The 17,881-nt window shown below is 37.6% G+C and overlaps 2 protein-coding genes across 7 annotated transcripts in view; one reads left to right on the forward strand and one right to left on the reverse strand.

Annotated features, from left to right (window-relative positions):
• Positions 1–240: 240 nt before the first annotated feature.
• Positions 241–13,616, reverse strand: ggps1 (geranylgeranyl diphosphate synthase 1). Of its 2 annotated transcripts, none has more exons than XM_023326930.1 (4): positions 13,289–13,616; positions 11,372–11,470; positions 8,344–8,414; positions 241–1,625 (listed from the first exon to the last, which is right to left on the reverse strand). In XM_023326930.1, the coding sequence occupies exons 2-4, from the start codon at positions 11,442–11,444 to the stop codon at positions 822–824; spliced, it is 948 nt and encodes a 315-aa protein (XP_023182698.1). In that variant the 5' UTR covers positions 11,445–11,470; positions 13,289–13,616; the 3' UTR covers positions 241–821. The 2 variants fall into 2 exon arrangements, with proteins under 2 accessions (XP_023182698.1, XP_005795279.1); XM_005795222.2 differs by having other exon boundaries at positions 13,261–13,615.
• Positions 13,617–13,997: 381 nt separating this feature from the next.
• Positions 13,998–17,881, forward strand: part of arid4b (AT-rich interaction domain 4B) — a 47,839-nt gene continuing 43,955 nt past the window's right edge. For 3 of the 5 annotated variants that reach the window (XM_014469338.2, XM_023327153.1, XM_023327154.1), the window contains exons 1-2: positions 13,998–14,201; positions 16,141–16,189. In XM_014469338.2, the coding sequence (XP_014324824.1) occupies positions 16,184–16,189 (6 nt within the window). In that variant the 5' untranslated portion in view covers positions 13,998–14,201; positions 16,141–16,183. Of the gene's footprint in view, positions 14,202–14,502; positions 14,682–14,832; positions 15,075–16,140; positions 16,190–17,881 lie in introns of those variants that run through there. The other 2 variants (XM_023327152.1, XM_023327151.1) reach the window with 2 other exon arrangements.

A 17,881-nucleotide genomic window follows, 5' to 3' on the forward strand; every position in this document is an offset into this window, starting at 1 on the left:
TGTGGAACTCTAGTGTAATTATTCAAATTTGTTATATATTTTTAAAAAGTTTATTTTTTAGTCAATATTTTAGTGCAACAAATTCTAGTATTTTCATACGGCTGACTAATTTATAGGTTAGGTAAAATTAATGGCCCAGTCATCAAAAGATGGCGCTGTTTTTCCAGAGTACAAATAAACCAGACTAAAAGAAAATTCATGCCAGTGAGAACAGATTTATAAAACAAGACAAATAACTAATTTAGATTTAAAGATTTTTTTTTATTCAAGAAATTCAAACAAGATCCTAGGATACAGCAGTGTCAATATATAAATATGTGAGGATTTGTGCTGTGAGACGACTGCGTGGAAACAGTCACTAACATCATTGTTACAGAGCAATCAGAACAAACAGTCACACGGCTGTTTTTCTGCAGGGCTGAATCGACTCCCTGCTGATTCAGCCATTATGGGACCTCAAATCACACGGATGCGGCTCCAGTTAGAGATTTAAATCAAAAACAACATTCACTCAATTAAATGTATTAACTGGAACTGACAAAAAGCACTTAGATCCACTGGAGTGTGCATCAGAAGAAAAGGCTTTCAAGATTGTTTTTTTTAAATAATCTTGTCAAGTGGTAAAGCAAAAACTGACTGTAGTTCTGCTGCTTAATTTTTATTCCTGAGAGCACTGCAGCACTTCAGATGTAAGAATTAGCCATGGGTACTATTTTAAGCCACACTTGGAGCTCGCCTGCCGTCACAACGGTTAGTTTGGAGCTTTTCAGGAATGTGCATCTTCTGCGTTCAGGAAAGAAAGCAGGAGTAGGGAGCGTCTGTCAGTAGTTTTGGCTGGAGTGCGTCTCTCTCTTGGACTCTGCTGAAGCCTCTGCTTTATTATGCATGCGGCTGAGATGTTTGACCAGGCTCTCCAGCTGAGGGTTCCCTCCTAACTCCGTGATGAGGCGGTAAGCCTCCGCCTCCAGATCCTGCAGGGTCTGACGGGTGTAGGCAAAAGATCCCACCTTCTCCAAGTAGTCAACGCAGTACTTCTTGATGTCCATGTTCTCCGTGCGCTGCCGCAGGATGTTCTGCACCTGGGTGCTCTCGGGGCGCGACCATATGGCGTGGATTGTGGGAAACGAGAACTTCCCCTCTGTCAGGTCCTCGCAGAAGCTTTTGTTCTCGCTGTACTCATCGGAGCTCAGGTTGGCGTAGTCGTCCCGGATCTGGAAGAAGAGCCCTAGAGTGTCCAGGAGGGGCTTGAGGTCCTGCTTCCAGTCTGAAAAGAGCTGCATGAGCCCCACGGCCAAACCGAAGAGGCCCCCGGTCTTCTGCAGCACCATGTTGCGATACTCTTCCTCTGTGGGACAGGTGTAGGTGTCCCTCCAGTGGATGTCCAGGCCCTGGCCGCGGTGCAGCTCCAGCAGCTGGCGGGTAAACACTCGTACAGCTTCTGGGTGCTCTAGGATCAGAACCTTCTCCAGCCCCAGGAAGTACACGTAGTTGGCCGAGTTGATCACCGAGGGAATGCCGTAGATGCTGTGAGCCACCGGGAAGCCTCGACGCAACTTGGAGTTGTCCTCGATGTCGTCTATCAGCAAGCTGGCGTTGTGCAGCATCTCCGTCACCTCAATGATCACCTGAGCAAGACACAAACACCTTTGTTGATTCATCTCAATATGTAAAATTCACCAGACCAACAACAGAAAAAGAAACAATATTACTCCCAATACAGACCCTAACCAACTTACAACTGTCGATTAATGGTTTATTAGATTAAAATTAGTTCCAACTGATAACATCCACTTAGACCTTTTAGTGTTGTAGTTTGGCTACCATCCAGCAGAGGGTGCAGCCTGTCATCAAGCTGAATCAGTTTATACAGAAACAGAGATTGCTGGAGAATACCAGACCAGGAAAGAGAAATGGTCCAAATGTAAGAATAAGAAAATGTTTTTTGTGTGTGTTTTAAAATATAAATGACAGTTTCTGTTACATAAAAGCCCCTAAAGTAATAGTGAATCCTAATGCTAAGAAATGTATTATTGTACAACATAATTTAGCAGCTTTGTAGTCTGTTATCTTTCTGATTTTAGTGAGGTTTTTTTTAATATATTTATTTTCCTTTTCTAGTTTATTTCTGCATCTATGCCTAGATTCTGATTTGTACATGAATACTTGCATTACTGTCTGGTGGTTTGTAGAAATCGTTCCAAATGGAGTCCAGTGTAAGATGCAAGCTGCCCTTTATCCGTTATGAAATATAAACACTCGACTAGCTCCTTAACTTTCACCTTAACAGAGCTCATTCAGCCGAGCCAAGCAGCGTCAACGTCTCATTTAAAAATGACTGATGCATTATGAAGGTTAGGATGTGATGACTGAAAAGTGAAGGAGATAACAGAGAAAAATGTAACATAATGGGTAAAAAACACAATGGCAATGAGCAAGGTTGATTTTGAGTTAATGTACTTTATGGAGCGAAGTTTTAACATTCCATCAAGAACAACCACAGACTAACATTTCTCTATTCATGGGAAATTAGTGTCTCGCATATTTTAATTCTTTTCATCAACCCAACAGGTTCCCGTTTGTTATATTTCATAGATATGTCTAAGTTTAATAACCTGAGAACCACAATTATCTGCTTATTCAGTCAGTATTTAATGCAGTGGACAAAATAGTGTTAAAATTAAATAATTTTGCTAAATTAATATAAAAAACTAGCTCTTTATCCAATGAAAAGACAGTCAGCCCTCCTGATACAAAAGAAAACTCTGACTTTGTAAGAAAATAGCTGCTTGTCAATTAATAGTCGATGGGTAAAATCAACCAACTTTAGATCAACTCAATTGATAACTTTGATCCCTACCTATATTCATCCTAACTTTGTTAGAAACAGATTCTTTGTTTAAAATATGCAGTACAGCTATGATACAGCAGATGGCGCCATGTCTACATTTTTTGACACTGAATCTCCAGCAGAGCAACTAGAACATCAAAAAGCTCAGCAAAGACCTACTGATGAGAGATTCCCTTTAGATATCTAGCATCTAATGGGATACTAGACATCTAGTAGCAACTTTATTTGCTGTAAAAACATCAGTGCTAAATATAAACATTTGTTTGCAACTTCCATCTTTTTGTGAGACTAAACAGCATCTGCTGCTGGTAGACACCTGAAATCTGTAAATAAACCTTTTTCTGTATCAGGAAGACATTCTAGTTGTAAACCGTGTTGGACTCTGAGCTTTTGGGGTTACCATCAGGTTCCCGCTGTCCGCTCTGCTGACTGAAAAGACGAGCGGTGTGTCCCGCTGGTGGAAGCTGCTTGGATGGTATCTGGCAGAACAAAGACGAGACTCTGTAGGTTGGGCAGATTGCCAAGGCCAAACCGGTCAAGTAGTTTATCCAAACAGAAACAAAAACACGCCGCATTTTGGAAGCGTCCCAACATTTCTCCCTCCAGCATCAGTGAGCATAAAGCTAAAATCTGCTGTTAGCGTCAAAGAGCAAAAGAATCATTAAAGCACAATTGAATCTCCATGAAATCCCAAAAGCAGGAACCAGATTTTTAAAATGTTTTAGACTTAAAGCTGAGCACCAACATCTAACAAACTTACTACTTTATTTTATTGCCTTAATTTCCATCAAAGCTCCAGACCATGAGCACAGACTCACAATTTCTTAAAATTACACAAATCGGATTATTCCTATTTAATGGCCACAATTTCGATTCGTATTCCATTATTTGGAACCAAATCTAAAACTTATTGGGTTATTTTTCAATGTCCCAAAGTAAATATTTGATGAATATTCACAAATTGTGCTGAGGTGTTTGATCAAAATGGACAATTCAGTGCAAAAACATCTGTATAAACAGACAAAACCAAGATTTCTTTTAAGATTCGCATATTAAATTCGTGAGCCTGTTGTAATAACCAATAAATAAATCAAATGATAAATTAAAACAAGCTCAATATTTTCCATTTGCATGATTGATTGTTTTCATCATATCTCTACCAAAGGTTGATGAGAAAAATCCCTTTTTAAAAAGAACAATTTTGTTTAAAGACTTCAGTATGTTTTTTATTATTATTATTTTGGATATTTAAAATGTCTTCTAACATTTGTTAAAGATTAAAGCTTATTGATCTTTGAGAGGGTGTACCTTAGTTATTATGCCAAGACCATTATATTACTTGAAAATGGTCTCAAAACAACAATATCATCATTTATTGCAATTTTTAATGTAAGATTTGTCATTGTCGCAAGCCTACAGGTTTAATCTTTATCACAGGTGTCTTGTAATTTAGCTCATCTCAAAATGTTTTCATTTAAGAATACCATTTTGTTTGTGTCATCCAGGCTTGTAATGAACTAAAATATATAATTTAATATCAACCAGGTACACATGTATGCAGTAAAGCTCATCTAAACTTTCATTATTGCTGTTAGAGATGCTTATGGAGGATGTTCCTCTGTAGCACCTAATAAAAACTTTTTAAATCTCTAAAACAACTTTTTTTTGTCCAACTGTATCATCAAGTATTTTGTCCAGAAAATTTCAGGCAAACCAAACAGAGAGGATGTGAAGGCATAGACCTGCATCCAATCTTAAGTCATCAACGCACCACAGCTGCAACAACCGATAAGTCAAATACAACCTTTGGAGCATTAAATTTTGGTTTATTAAGTGCTACAAATAGCAGACAGCTGTGTTGTGAACTTCTGTAGCGACTAAGTCGTGAGAAGTTCACCATTTACAAAACTCTCAACAAAAAAACCTCACCTTAGGTCTCACCCCATAAAATAAAATTTAAAGAAAAGTTAATGAGAAGCTTGTTGGGTTCCTGTTCGTGCTGTGATCTGTTAATTAAACCAATCACAGGACTGGAGCCGGTACTGCAAAGTGGGCTCAGAATAATCAGTCCAAACTAATAACCATTACATGCAGGATCAAGATGGTCAGCGTCGAAACAGCTCAAATCAACTGCAGTCAACTGATGCGGTCTTTCTGTAAGGATTGCATGATTAGCTGCAAGCAGATTTAGAGAAATATGTTTTTCAAAACCTGAACCTGAAACCAAAACAAACAAAATATAATGTTTAAAATGAAGATGAAAAGAAGCAATTCAGGAAATGGAACAAGACCAATGTTAATATTAAAACAACATGAAATTTGTCAGCTAATGTGTCATTCTTATTAATATCATTCCCTCATCATTATGCAGATGAGATTATTACACTTTATATTTTCCTTTAACATCAGGATTTTGTGGGGGGTTTTGTGTGTGTGAATCAATCTGCTTTATTTTCTTAAACCAAGTCGGTCATGGCAGATGGCCAGGCTCTGGATCTGCTGGAGGTTTCTTCTTGTTACAGTGGAGGTTTTCCTCTCCACTGTCGCCAAATGCTCATCTAGGAGAAGTGAAAGCTGCAAGTCAAAGACTTGATTCATTTTGCAGTTTCCTTAGATAGAAAACTTTTTTTTTTTTAACAAAATTGAAAAATAAACTGAACTTGACTCCATTGTTTTATAACTGGGATCAATTGGAGATGAATGATTGGACTGAATAGACTTTTTGTTTTGAATGGTATTATATAAATAAGCTGAATTGAGTGAAACTTAATTATTTCGATTATTTAAACATTAAAACAGTGTTTGAGTTGAATAATGTTTTTTCATCTGCAACAATAGTAGTGTTAAGCAAATGAACCATCAATAAAGCTAAAAAAACAAAATTTTAAAGTTTGTCTTTTTAGTAATACATCAGCCATATTCAATAAATCTGAATAGTATTGAAAAGTTAAATTAATTCAGCAACTCTGTTTACTATGCAACAACATTCAGATTAATTACATAGAGGCTGATGTGATCAACCCTTTATTTCTATTCATTATGGTGATTTATCTCTTGCAGCTCATAAAAACTTAACATTTAAAATTAAATTATTGCATCGACTGGATTGGCTTTTTTTAAAATATAACTTTAAATTGACAATTAGAATTCATATTGAAGTTTCCTGAAGGAATGGCACTTTTCTTTAATAATTTTTTTCCCCAAATCTGTAAAATACTGAAATCAAATTTCCAAACTGTGCTTTAACCAACTTTGAATAAACTAGACTTATAGGGGATAAGCCAACACAGATATAACAGAAACTGTTAGAATATACGAGTAAATATTTGTCACTACATCCATTTAACACATTTCAAAGGTGTAATTTTATCATGTGTCGCTACACAGCACAGAACATGTCTTAATACGCCTCCTGCTTCCTAGTTATTCACTAAAAGAAACTGCATGTGTCACAGAAAAGCACAAAAAGCTCTCATACCAAAGCAACAGATGCACTCATGTAGAGATTTCAGAGTGAAAGAGCGCCATAAATAAACAACTACGCTTTTCAGAGAGAACCAGAAAAAAGCAAACGGCTTCAAAGCGCCGAACGAAACGCGGGGAACATCCACGACCTGTGGCGTACCGGCAGAAAAAAAAAAAAACACGCTGCCACACGAAAACCAGCGTGCCACTGTCGGTGCCCCGTCTATCTAAAGGCACCGTTGTTTCCATGGCGGCGACTTCTTGGCAGCAGTGAACTAATGATGACAAGAGGAGAGCTCTCGGCCTGTGTAAAGGGTTCAGCTGGAGTTTACAGAGCTGTTATACAGATTTAAACCTCAGCTACCCGCTGTACCATGACAGCCAGCTTCTGCTGAAACTGAAGTTACCACGAAAACACCAGCAGGTGTAAAGATATGACTAAGTCACCAATGAGTAATTAGTTATCCTTGAAACTCTAAAAATAAAACATTTTAGCTTTAGGGAGGAGATGAAATCTTAAAATAGAAATGTCAGCATGTTGTGTTTTTATATTTAGTGTGGTGAGTGTTTTAATTAATTTGGCCATAGCTAATAAAATATTTTACAAATATTTTTTATTGTGGAGCTCTTTTTTTAATCAATGACATTTATCTATCTCATAATGATGTTTTATTTTGTGACACTTATTTTGCAAAGCCGAGACTTTTTAACTTTTTGCTCTTTATTTTTTGTTCTTATATTTAAATGAGGGGCAGGTTTGGTCAAAGTATGGCAAACTTCAGTGACAGCAACGTCACAGTAAAACAGAAACCAACTGCAAAATATCAGCAGAGAAAGAAATGTCTTTTGCTGCTCATTATTGCACCTCTTAAGTCTGAGATGCTTTTATCAGACACTTAAAATTAGTTCAATAAATGTAGAAAATTCTGCAACATTCACAAAAAGTCAGTCAAAAATTGGCAGCATTTTGTTTCTTCAAAAAATAACAAAAAAATCTTGAATTTTTTCAGTAATTTACCTGATGATTACTGGGGAATATTGTCTGATTTCAGTCACTGGGTGATTGATTATTGCAATGTAACTACTGAATGTCTGTTTACTGACTAAGTATTACAAAAAAATATTTTATAACATTTTTTAAATAAAATAAATTGTATTAAATTGCAGAGGGAACAAAAAAGTGAAGTGAAGATGGCAGCTTCTCTCCATATTAGTTTAGATAAACCTTAAAATTTACACCCAAAAAGTTTGAACCAAGGTAAAAATACACAACCGCCATCAGAAAACAAAGAAAACAAATGCACAACCGCACACAGGTGGAGATCAACTTCCTTTTATATATAAAAAAGACTTATTGTCTTGTTCAAAATCACAACAGCACCCAAACACCTCACCTTGCAGAGGGTAAAATATTAACCGATGTGACTCCAATATACTAAAACTATGATATATGTTTATTATATTAAGTAATCCCATAAAATAGCTGTTTCAGTATTTTATTCTCTTTAGCAGAAAAGCAGAAAACAAATAACACTTCAGATTAAAAAGGTAAAGCATCAAATATTCAATAAAGCTTAGTGCTAAAAGAATATATTGAGGAGATTATAAATTGCATAAACAGAGGCTTACTCAACACAGAGGCAGGTTATCACTGAAAGAGAGGAGCTCATTATTGGATCTTTAACCAGATTTCCTCCAGACTAGTTGAACAAGTTCAGACAGGTGTCACAAAACCTAACCCGCCCTGATCCAATCCAGTGTGAAGCCAGCAGGCCTCCCTGCTTCCTCTAAGTTGCTCATCACCAGAGCAACATAAATGTTTGTAGCACAAAAAAAGTGTGAAATTAGCTTCAAATCAAATGTGTGAAAATGAGACAATTTCGGCATTCTAGCCGTGAAACCTCAAAAGAACCTCTAAAAAAAAGCCACTACATGTCATGTAAATATAAATAGATCAACAATCAACTACATCATCTTCCCACCTTCCGCTGAGAGTCGCCTGCAACAACTTGAAATGCGCCGTTTCTCACCTGCAGTTTGTCTTCTGGTACATTGAGCCAGTGGTTAAATGCTTGGGCAAGTTTTGTCCTCACTTGTTTTCCTGCAGAGAGAACAAAGAAATATATTGTTTAATTAGTCAGAAGTAAACACTACATTTTACCTACAGCTTCACTGGTGATGCTTCTTGCAAAATGTGCAAGTATTCCTCATGCCTTGCTGACAATTTTCAGACTTTTGACTTTATTGAAGGTTTTAGCCGAGCGTGACCGTTCGTCAAATCTTCAGTTTGGCTGCTTTCGACTTCACTCAAGACATTTAGCAACAGGCTCATGATTCAGGAGGTTGAACTTCTGTCACCAGTTGTTAAATTTAAATATTTAAAAAATAAAGTCCCTCTTTATTTAGCAGAACAACTTTGTGTAAGCTGTCTGTGTACAGAATCAACTAAAACTTAAATTTTATGTGTTACAAGCTGAATTATCAATGAGTTATATCAAAGCAGACAGTAAACATAACATTTCTACTCCAATATTTCAGGTGAATATTCAGTGAAAACTGTCAGTTGGAGGAAAAGTGAGTTTACAGAAGATTGCATGTCACATTAAATATAGATGTATTTAAAAAAAAATTTTAAATCGAGTTAATTCCAGGGCCTAATTACTTAAACTTTATTACACCTTAATCTAAAGCTATTGACAAAACAAGCTATATTTTCATTTCAAAAACCCCTGCTGCTAAATTATTGAATAGACATATGATCTCAATCACATACATATTTATTGTTTTTAATCCGTATTTAGATTATTCGACCATCAGATTGATGCAAAGTGCTGCTAAACCTATTCAACATTTAAGTGTTTCATCTGATCATTCATGGGACTTCTTTAAAAAAAATCCTTCTTAGAAATGTGAACTGAGGACGCTGACTGTCCTTCTGCAACATGTTTAGCATTCAGATGCCATTTTAGGCTTGAATAACTAAAATGCCATCTAAATCTGAAATCCTTAAAAAGTCAGGATATTTTTTATATCACTCCCTCCAGAATGTTGCAATGCTTTTTTGTGATTGTTGCAACCTAAAATTACAGAAGTTGTGATTTTTTTTGGTCTTCTAAAAAAGTTTAAATTGCACATAATTGTCCCTTTCCTTTTTCTCCTCTGTCTTTACCTGAGAAGTAAAGAGAAGTCCCTGCATAATCGTCGTGCTGCCTCTGGTCTAATGTCTCCACCCTGACTCTTTGCTCTTTCTATTGTGACAATAAAAATTTCTTTTAAATATGTGGAGAGCAACACTGAGCACAACATCTGTTTAGAAACCAAATAGGATTGGATATACTGGGATAAACTAACTAGCAAGGGATGTAACATTGGTATACTTGTTATCAAGCTTAATATGATTCACTGGAATGGATTAACTCATTTAGCTAACATTATCTGCTAGCATCATTCAACTTACATGGTTTGTTTGGAACAAAAACGCAAAGGTTCTTTTGGTTCTGGCTAGTTGCTGAATCGTGCAGCAGGACATGATCAGAGTCACAGGTGTTACCGGCGTCAGCATGTGTACATTCGTGGTGCATTTAAAGACGGCTCTGAAAATCATGCTACGACTTATTAACTGATTAATGAGTTGCAATGGCCCAAAAAAAGTGTGGAGGACAGAGGGCACAGATACAGAAAGAGCGAGTGAGATGTAGCAGACATACCCAGGGTCAGTATACACAACATAAGCAAATCCAACAGCGCATCTCCAAATAACTTATGAAAAAAAATAAGCTAAATGTTACTGTGTAGCATCACACATGCTTTTATCTTGCAGGTAAGGCTTTCAGGAGACACTGCTAAACAGGAAGCTAAATTAAAAAGAGACTAATGTAATTGGTCAAAATTCAGCTAAGTTACAGTGATTGTTCAGAAATGAAGAAAATACGGAAATCATTAATATGATTGGTTGGATTTGCGAAGAATTTCAAGTTTGCAACAAAATTTCCAATTTGCATTAACTTCCTGGAGGGACTGAAACAAACTGAATGGACCTTCAGAAACTCCTGGGATAAAACAGCAGCAGATATTCTTTGAAAGCCACAGACAATCCGACAATTTACCCAAATAACCATGTTACACTGGCAGCCTTGTCATTTAAATGAACAAACAAGGCTGAAAACATCTATCTGTGCAACATCTTGCTTCAGAATCAAAACTCGCCATGACAGTTGCATCAGCAGTAATAAATGTTTTAGATTGACTAGGTTAACAATGATAACAATGAGACACTTTTTCACGAGATGTTCTAGAGAAGGGCGTCAAGCTCATTTTCATTTTGGGCCAAATCAAAATCATAAATGCTGCTAAAGGCCCGGGTGTGCCAGAATGTATTGATAAAACCTGTTAAACTGTTAAAAATATTAATGAATTCTTAAAATTAAATAATGTTGAATATCTTTTTGGTCCCTCCATAATTTTAATTGTTTTTGTGATTTTTTGCAATAAAAATCAAAGTGTTTGTGGTACTACTTTGGAAATATTTGCGATATTTGCACTTATTTATGACGGTAAATGCAACTTTTTATTACTTGCTGTATAGATCATGAACTATAATCTGATATCACTTAAGGCTGCGGTGGCTGTTTAGTACCAGTCAGAAAGTTTTTGACAATTTTTGACAAAAATTCACAATAAACTCCCAATTATATATTAGCACAAAAAAGTACAGGGATTTGTTGATTGCTTGAATTTCCACAATAATTTGCAATAAACTGGAGGGACTGACTGATATAATTTGGCAGTAAACAGATAAAAACTGCATTGATTTGATTGATAACATAATATTTAACCAAACTTAATGTTTAATATAGCATCTAGAGGGCCACATAAAAAACAAAAGCGGGCCAGATTTGGCTCACGGGCCTTGAGTTTGACACACATTCTAGAAAAACTAAATACACAAACTGGCTTGAAATCAAATGAGCTGCAAAGGATTCTTCAGCAAACTACAGTGTTTTTGGTCATTTTATTATTTTCTTTTCTTCACATTTCCCAAAAAACAAAAGGACTGACCTGGCAGCTGCAACAAGTACTTGTACGGTTCTAGTAGAATTCGGTCCGAGGCGGGTTGAGAGGTACCATCCATCGCTTGCTGATAACTCTCCCTTTAAACTGGAAGACAAACACAAAGAAAGGAAAATAAAACAAGCTGAAGTAGATGGCTGTGTGTGTTTTTTTTAAAAGCACTGCAGGCTAATATGATTCATCTGTGTATATTTATCACAGTCGGAATAAACATAACCCAGATAAACAGACAGTTTGGGAGCAAATTGTTTTACCATAAAAACATTGGCAATGTGCTTTAAATTAGCAATGCTCTTCAGTGATAGTTCCATATTTTTGGTACTTAAATGCAGTTGATAAAGTAATATTTTTGAATTTTTTATTTAATTATTGGTCTAGCAACTAATTTTGGTGGAACATGCTTTTGGGTGGTTTTTTTTATCTCAAAAATATTGTATAAATTCTTAGCAGGAATATCACAGAAAATGGTAAATAAAAGAAAAAAGCTTTTCATCTTCTGGATTTGTAACAGGAAGTTACTTTTCAGAAAAATTAGGCATTGAGCGCCACTCATCGAGGTGAGAGCTCACTGATTCAGGTACAAGTGACTTTTTAATGTGATACAGAAAATCAGACGAAGCAGATTCAAGCCTCATTATCTTCAAAGTGTGCCGGTTAGATGAGACACTGCAGAAATGATGGTGAAATTATTACACTTTTTTCCCACTCTTGTCATTTTCCACCATTACGCAAGATCATGAATACACATGATTTGACCTTTGCGTTTATCTTCAGTGATCTTTGGTTTTTTAGCACAAAACTCTCAGCAAGTTTATGTGTACAGCATATTTCAGCAACAAAGCTTTAAAGTGCTTTAAATGATAAAAGCAAAAAACAAAGAAACATTGAAATACAGTGGCTTAATGAAGGAAAGTGATGAAAAGTTGGAATACAGATTAAATCAATTATGTTCCAATTATTAAAGTCAAATCTAAACAGGTGGGTTTTCAGCCACAATTTAAAGGATATCATTATTTCTGCATTTTTGAGCCTGTGGACAGACTTAATACTGGGATGACATACTGTTTTTTCTTTTCAAAGATGTGTTGCAGTATATAAATATGTATATTTTGTGTGGTGATGTCTATTGAAATATGACAAGGTCACCTAATACTCACAATCCATTACTAAACATTTTGCCATATTGGCAGAGGTTGAAAGAATGTTGAACATAAAGGCAGCGCTTGAGGAAACAAAGCTGTAAAAACTAGTTATTAAAATCTGAAAAGTTTTCAATAAACAAAACAAGTTACCAAGAATGGTTTAGTGGAGCTGTGCTATTTCATGCATAAATTACAATTTCATAAGGTAAACTGATGGGAAATGCCATTTTTATCTTCAGCTAAGACCATTTACACAACTTTGTTAAAAGATAAAATTTCACCACGATTTGATTTCCTTTGATAAAAAAAGAAATAGTCCTCTGCTTTTGGATCTTTTGTGGGGTGGGGAAACTGTTTTATTTAATAACATTTTATAGTTCCGTTTTTAATTAATTTCAAGAGCAGAAAAAGGTGAAGGAATTTTGATAATTTCTTTAAAATTTTATTCAGCAGACCAATTTTTCACAAAAACAGATAAATTAGCCACAAAAACCTTTAAATGCAGCAGTTTGTAGTCATTTGTGGAAGATTAAAGGATTTCTATAACCCCACAATATGCTTAACGCCAAAAATTAGATTTCACTTCACAAGGAATTTTGTAGACAATTCGCTAAAAACACGGTTTTATATTCTTGTTGCAAGTTTCGTTGGCATATTATATCCAAAAAGAGAGAATTTAAAACAGTTTTACCGACTTTATATATATATTTATTAACAGTTCCCAACCCCACCCACCTTAGCTGCCGTGTGTCGGTCTGCTCACCAGGCGTCCCCGAATTCCGGTTAGCCAGTCTGCTAATTACTTAGCGGAAGCAGGCTAACAAAAACGCGTCGAAATGACCCGGTTGAGCATTCCTTTCTTTCCTTTCCCAGAATTAAACCTCACACTTCCACGCTGGGGCATATAAGGCACACGATATGACTTTCAGTACAAGACTTTTAAACCATTATAGCTCCGGGTGCTCGTGTCTACTTCGAAGGATGCTATGCTAAGCAGCACTGCTTATGTTACGCACCGTTCCGAGAACAGACAAGCCTTAAAAGAGCCAGCTTTGATGAACTCAATATATAACCTTCGGCCACGCTAAAGCGCACGCGCAGAAACTATTGAGAAATAAATGTCATTTGATAGGTGTTGGATTTATTTCCTGATGTTGTCCGGTTAACACTTTTTTGCTGTTTGCAAATGGGTAAGAACACTCCTATCACTATCGGTCCGTCCTGCATCATATATCTAGCAAACCTATTCGTTAGAAGTGGGAGTTGTAGTCTTTCAGAATTTTTTTTCCTTGTATTGTGACAACCACCCAGTAGGATTACATCGAACTCTTGACTGTGCATATTTTTCTCCCGGATCAACCAATCCTGTGTCACGAAGGAGTACGGTTTTATGGTGTCCTCCAATGGGCAGTCGTGCTTTTGAAGAGAGGCGGGATTATTCTCGACGTCAATCATTCTCAGAAGGCGGAGGATCACAGAAAGAGCTAGGTTAGAGCAGCTACTCAACAAGGCAAACAGCAGCTCGGAGCGAAAACCACTTTTACCAGTCCGCATCCAACATCCACCGGGATTCAACGGACGTTAAAAGCCTGTCATTCTTTCCATATAAATGTCCCTATGGATTACTAATACACTATCGTCGAAGAGCAGACGCGTTCCTCAGCTTGACAGCAAAGGTAAGTGTTGCTTTTGTTCGTCAAAGCGGTCGCTATTTTGAACATTTTACTGGCATGCTTCCCTGCTGATACTAAGCCAACCGTGACTGTAGCTAACTTGTTAACTAATGGTGTGTTGTACTTTAGTAGGGAGCGGCTTGCGGGGGAAATGAATGAGAGAACGGACAACTTGATGATAAAGTTGTGTTGTGGTGAGCACAAATTAGGCTGATGAGCGCAGTGAAAGGTTATGCTCCTTCGAGGTTGAGTAGTTTCCAGTGTTTCTGGACGTGGCTAACCGTAGCGTTGTGTTGCTGCTGAGCGGAGGAATCCTCGGGGAGGCTTCGGTCGAGCAGTGCCTGTCACGGACGTTGGGAAGTGATTTTACTCGAAACAATCAGGGGGGACTCGTTGAAGGTGTTTTTTTTTGTGTGTGTGTGTATTTGACATGGCTGCGGGACGCGAATCGTCGACCAGCGATCCAACGGCGTAGTTTAACAGGTAAACTGCACTGTCAGGAGGTTCTTTTGTGCCATCGGTGTCGCTAGCTTCTCACGACCCACTTGTCCCGGTGTAGGCTGGAGCAGATGGGCTGCCTCGTATCGAGGAACCCCGATCTGATGCGATCCCGTTTCGGAAGGGGAGAAGTCCTAGTGTTGTGTGCGTGGTAAACAATGTGTGTGTGGGGGGAAAGGGAATCAATCAGTAATCGGGTTTAAACGGACATGTTTCTGGACTAGCTGCGCTGTCGGCGGCGGTCAGTCATTCTCTCGTTGAACTGTCTGGGGCGGATGATCTCGTATCCTCCGCGATCATTCCCGAGCCACAGAAATGCGGGGCTGCTGCCGACCTTGGTTCTTGTCTCAACAATAAAACGTCGGAAGAACCGAAGATGTGAGTCTTCTTTTGTTTTTTTGTTTTTGTTTCCTCGGGCTTGACCTTGCTGCAAACCGCTCCGTCGACTTGTTTCTTTGTCAGCTCACTCAAAAAAACAGTCAGCGAAATGTCGGAGGTGTCGATAAAGAAAACATTTTCAGAGCGAGTAAAGTGAGTTTTCAAATGCCTCTCACTTTGTTTAACTTAACGCTGCCGCTGTGTTAAGGTTTAACGACGTGACATGTTTATAGAAAGGTTTTGTGACTGTGTTTCACGGAGTTATTATCGCTCAAATTTTTAATTTTTTTTTTTTTGCTGTCGTGTGTACTCTGCAGAGAGCAAGCAGCGAGACAAGGGAGAGAGAGAGAGAGAGAGCGAAAATGAACAGTTAAAAAAACAAAAACAAAAGAGATTTGTGTCGGAGGGGGAAATTATGTTTAAGCATTTGCTCACTGAAAATTGCGTGTACGGTCCCAGCAATTTTCAGCGCTGGTGTTCCTCCTTTCTGTCCGACTGTCAGCTACAGAAATGGCGTCATCCCTCTGCTGTACTGTTGGTAGAGTCAGTGCGGTGCAGACGGCGGAGGCAGAGCACCGTGAGGCTCTCAGCGAGTATTAAACGACCACATTATCCGTGTTTTCTGTGCCGAGCGACGGAAGGGAGGGAAGACTTCCATGTTACACAGCGAGTAGTTACTTTGTGTTCTTCGGAGCAAGAGAGCCGAGTCTGACTGACTTGACTGGCAACAGTACACCAGGCATTACATAAACGGCTTTAAGCACTCTGCGAACGAGAGAGTGATCAGCCTGCCACGGCTTTACTTTCTGAATGTGACTCGAATGCCCAAGCACACACACTCACACACCCATCCCTGGTTCTCTCGCAACAGATCAGTGGCTAAATCAAGATGTTTAATAATAATAGAGATAAAAAAAAAATAGCAAATGAGGCGTTTTTTATAATTTTTTTTCGTGCACCACTGTAGCAAAAGAAGTGATGTCATCATAACATAACCGTGTCTTGTTGTGCTAGACTGAAGTTGGCCACCCTCTGTAATGCATAATCTCCATCCTCCCTTTTGCAGCCTCGGATTCCTCACACTGGTCACCTAGAGGACTCATAGAGAGATGAAGGTATGTTCATTCATTTTTCATGCATTTGGGGCGTTAGAATAGCAAAGCTCGGTTTCTTTTGCAGCTAAATGAAATGTGCTTTTTCTTCCTGCTTTTGCTCGGTAGATAGATGTAGGTGTAAATATCAGCATTGTTGAACTAGACTAGTTTTTTTTAAATAAAAATGTGATGATTAATATGCTTAAAATTAAATTTTTGTTGCATTTTAAGTTCTGCTGCATGGTGTGGATGTAATTGAAAATTGTGTAAATGTTGTATACGTGAAAAGCATTCGAGATGTGACATTGTTTACCCAGCTTTATTCTGTTTGGAGATGCGTCCCAGCTGCCATTCACTGGGGAATATTCCTTCTTCTTCTTTAAGTGTTGCTGTGCCTTTAGTTATTTGTATCTGATATTTTCATTTGTTATGGGGGCCACACCATTCCTGACAAATTTCTGTGTTTTTATTCACCGCTTGCAGCTCACAGGAGAGCAAATCGCAAGCATGCTGATACGTTTTGTGATTGAGGTGATGGCGATGAGGCACAGATCAGACTTTTCTTTTTCCAGGCAAATACTGATTTGAGGTCAGAATTGCTATTTTCCCCAAGGACTATGGAACAGAAAAGACAACAATGTGCTGCAAGTGCTTTGAAAATGAAGGACTGACAAGATTATCCCTATGTTTCAAAGCATATTTCTCCAACCTTTATCTGATTCTTATTAAACTTCCAAAAGCGGCAAATGAGAATGCATGCTGATGGATGATGCATTGAATAAAAAGTGTTGGTTGTTCCTGAGTTTGATTAGTTTAATTAATAGAAAAAGTGTTTTTCAGAATATGATTTGCTGATGAGAGAAAATTCTCTGGTTCTGATCTCTGGTTGGTTGATTGGTGCATCTGTTAGTGAAGCAGCTGTGATAATGACCTGCAGTGTGGCGCTTTGCCCTCACTGTTCTTTTTCTTTATTATCATCCGCCACCAACTAACAGACAGGTGAAAAGGGAACCACAGTCTTTCTTGATAAACAAAATATTCTGAAACAAAGAAATCTCACTCTACTCTCCATATTAAATGGGGAAGTTAATCTGATATGATACAAAACTTTAACTGTCTGTTTCCAGACTGACCTGCATTCAGATTTGTAGCACTGACATGAGCGACAGTATGTGTGACAGCTATGGCAGATCGTTTGTGTCATAGGTGTGTGTTGAAAAGCTTTTGACCGTCATAGAAATGACAAAATGCTTAAACTAATGTTTGATTGACACTCAAACTATCTTTGCTGCTTCATTCTCTACAGCCATGTTTAAATAGAGATGTTATCTCCATTTAATCACTATTTATCTTTTTTTTATTGCTGCTGAATATAGTGGTGCTTTCCACTTTTCCCTCTGAGTTTTCTGGCTGTATTGATGCCAGAGGAGGAGTCAGCTTTTCTGTGCTGCTCTGTCTGATGTTTGTTTAGGACTTATTGTCTCTCCGCCTTATGATTCCCTGCCTTTTTAAATCTGCTGTGCACTCTTATTTCCCTTCAACAACTGTTTCAAATTTATTGCACGCTTGTTTAAATTTTAAGGTCAGGCTTTTACATTATTAGCTATCAAGTTAATGCTTTACAGATCTGGAATAAAGACTAATATGAGTTTGGGCTTGAAATGAAAGCAAATTTTTGAAAGGCACTGTTTAGTATTGTTTTGTGCGAGTTGT

The sequence above is a fragment of the Xiphophorus maculatus genome, chromosome 22 (genome assembly GCF_002775205.1).
Source record: "Xiphophorus maculatus strain JP 163 A chromosome 22, X_maculatus-5.0-male, whole genome shotgun sequence".
In the NCBI taxonomy this organism is placed as follows: Eukaryota; Metazoa; Chordata; class Actinopteri; order Cyprinodontiformes; family Poeciliidae; genus Xiphophorus; species Xiphophorus maculatus.

Coding starts and splice junctions, on each gene's coding strand:
- ggps1 (XM_023326930.1), bottom strand. CDS start 11,444: ATGGATGGTACCTCTCAACCCGCCTCGGACCGAATTCTACTAGAACCG. Junction 8,415..11,371: donor GTACTTGTTGCAGCTGCCAG/GTCAGTCCTTTT, acceptor TTCTCTCTGCAG/GAAAACAAGTGAGGACAAAA. Junction 1,626..8,343: donor TACCAGAAGACAAACTGCAG/GTGAGAAACGGC, acceptor TGTCTTGCTCAG/GTGATCATTGAGGTGACGGA.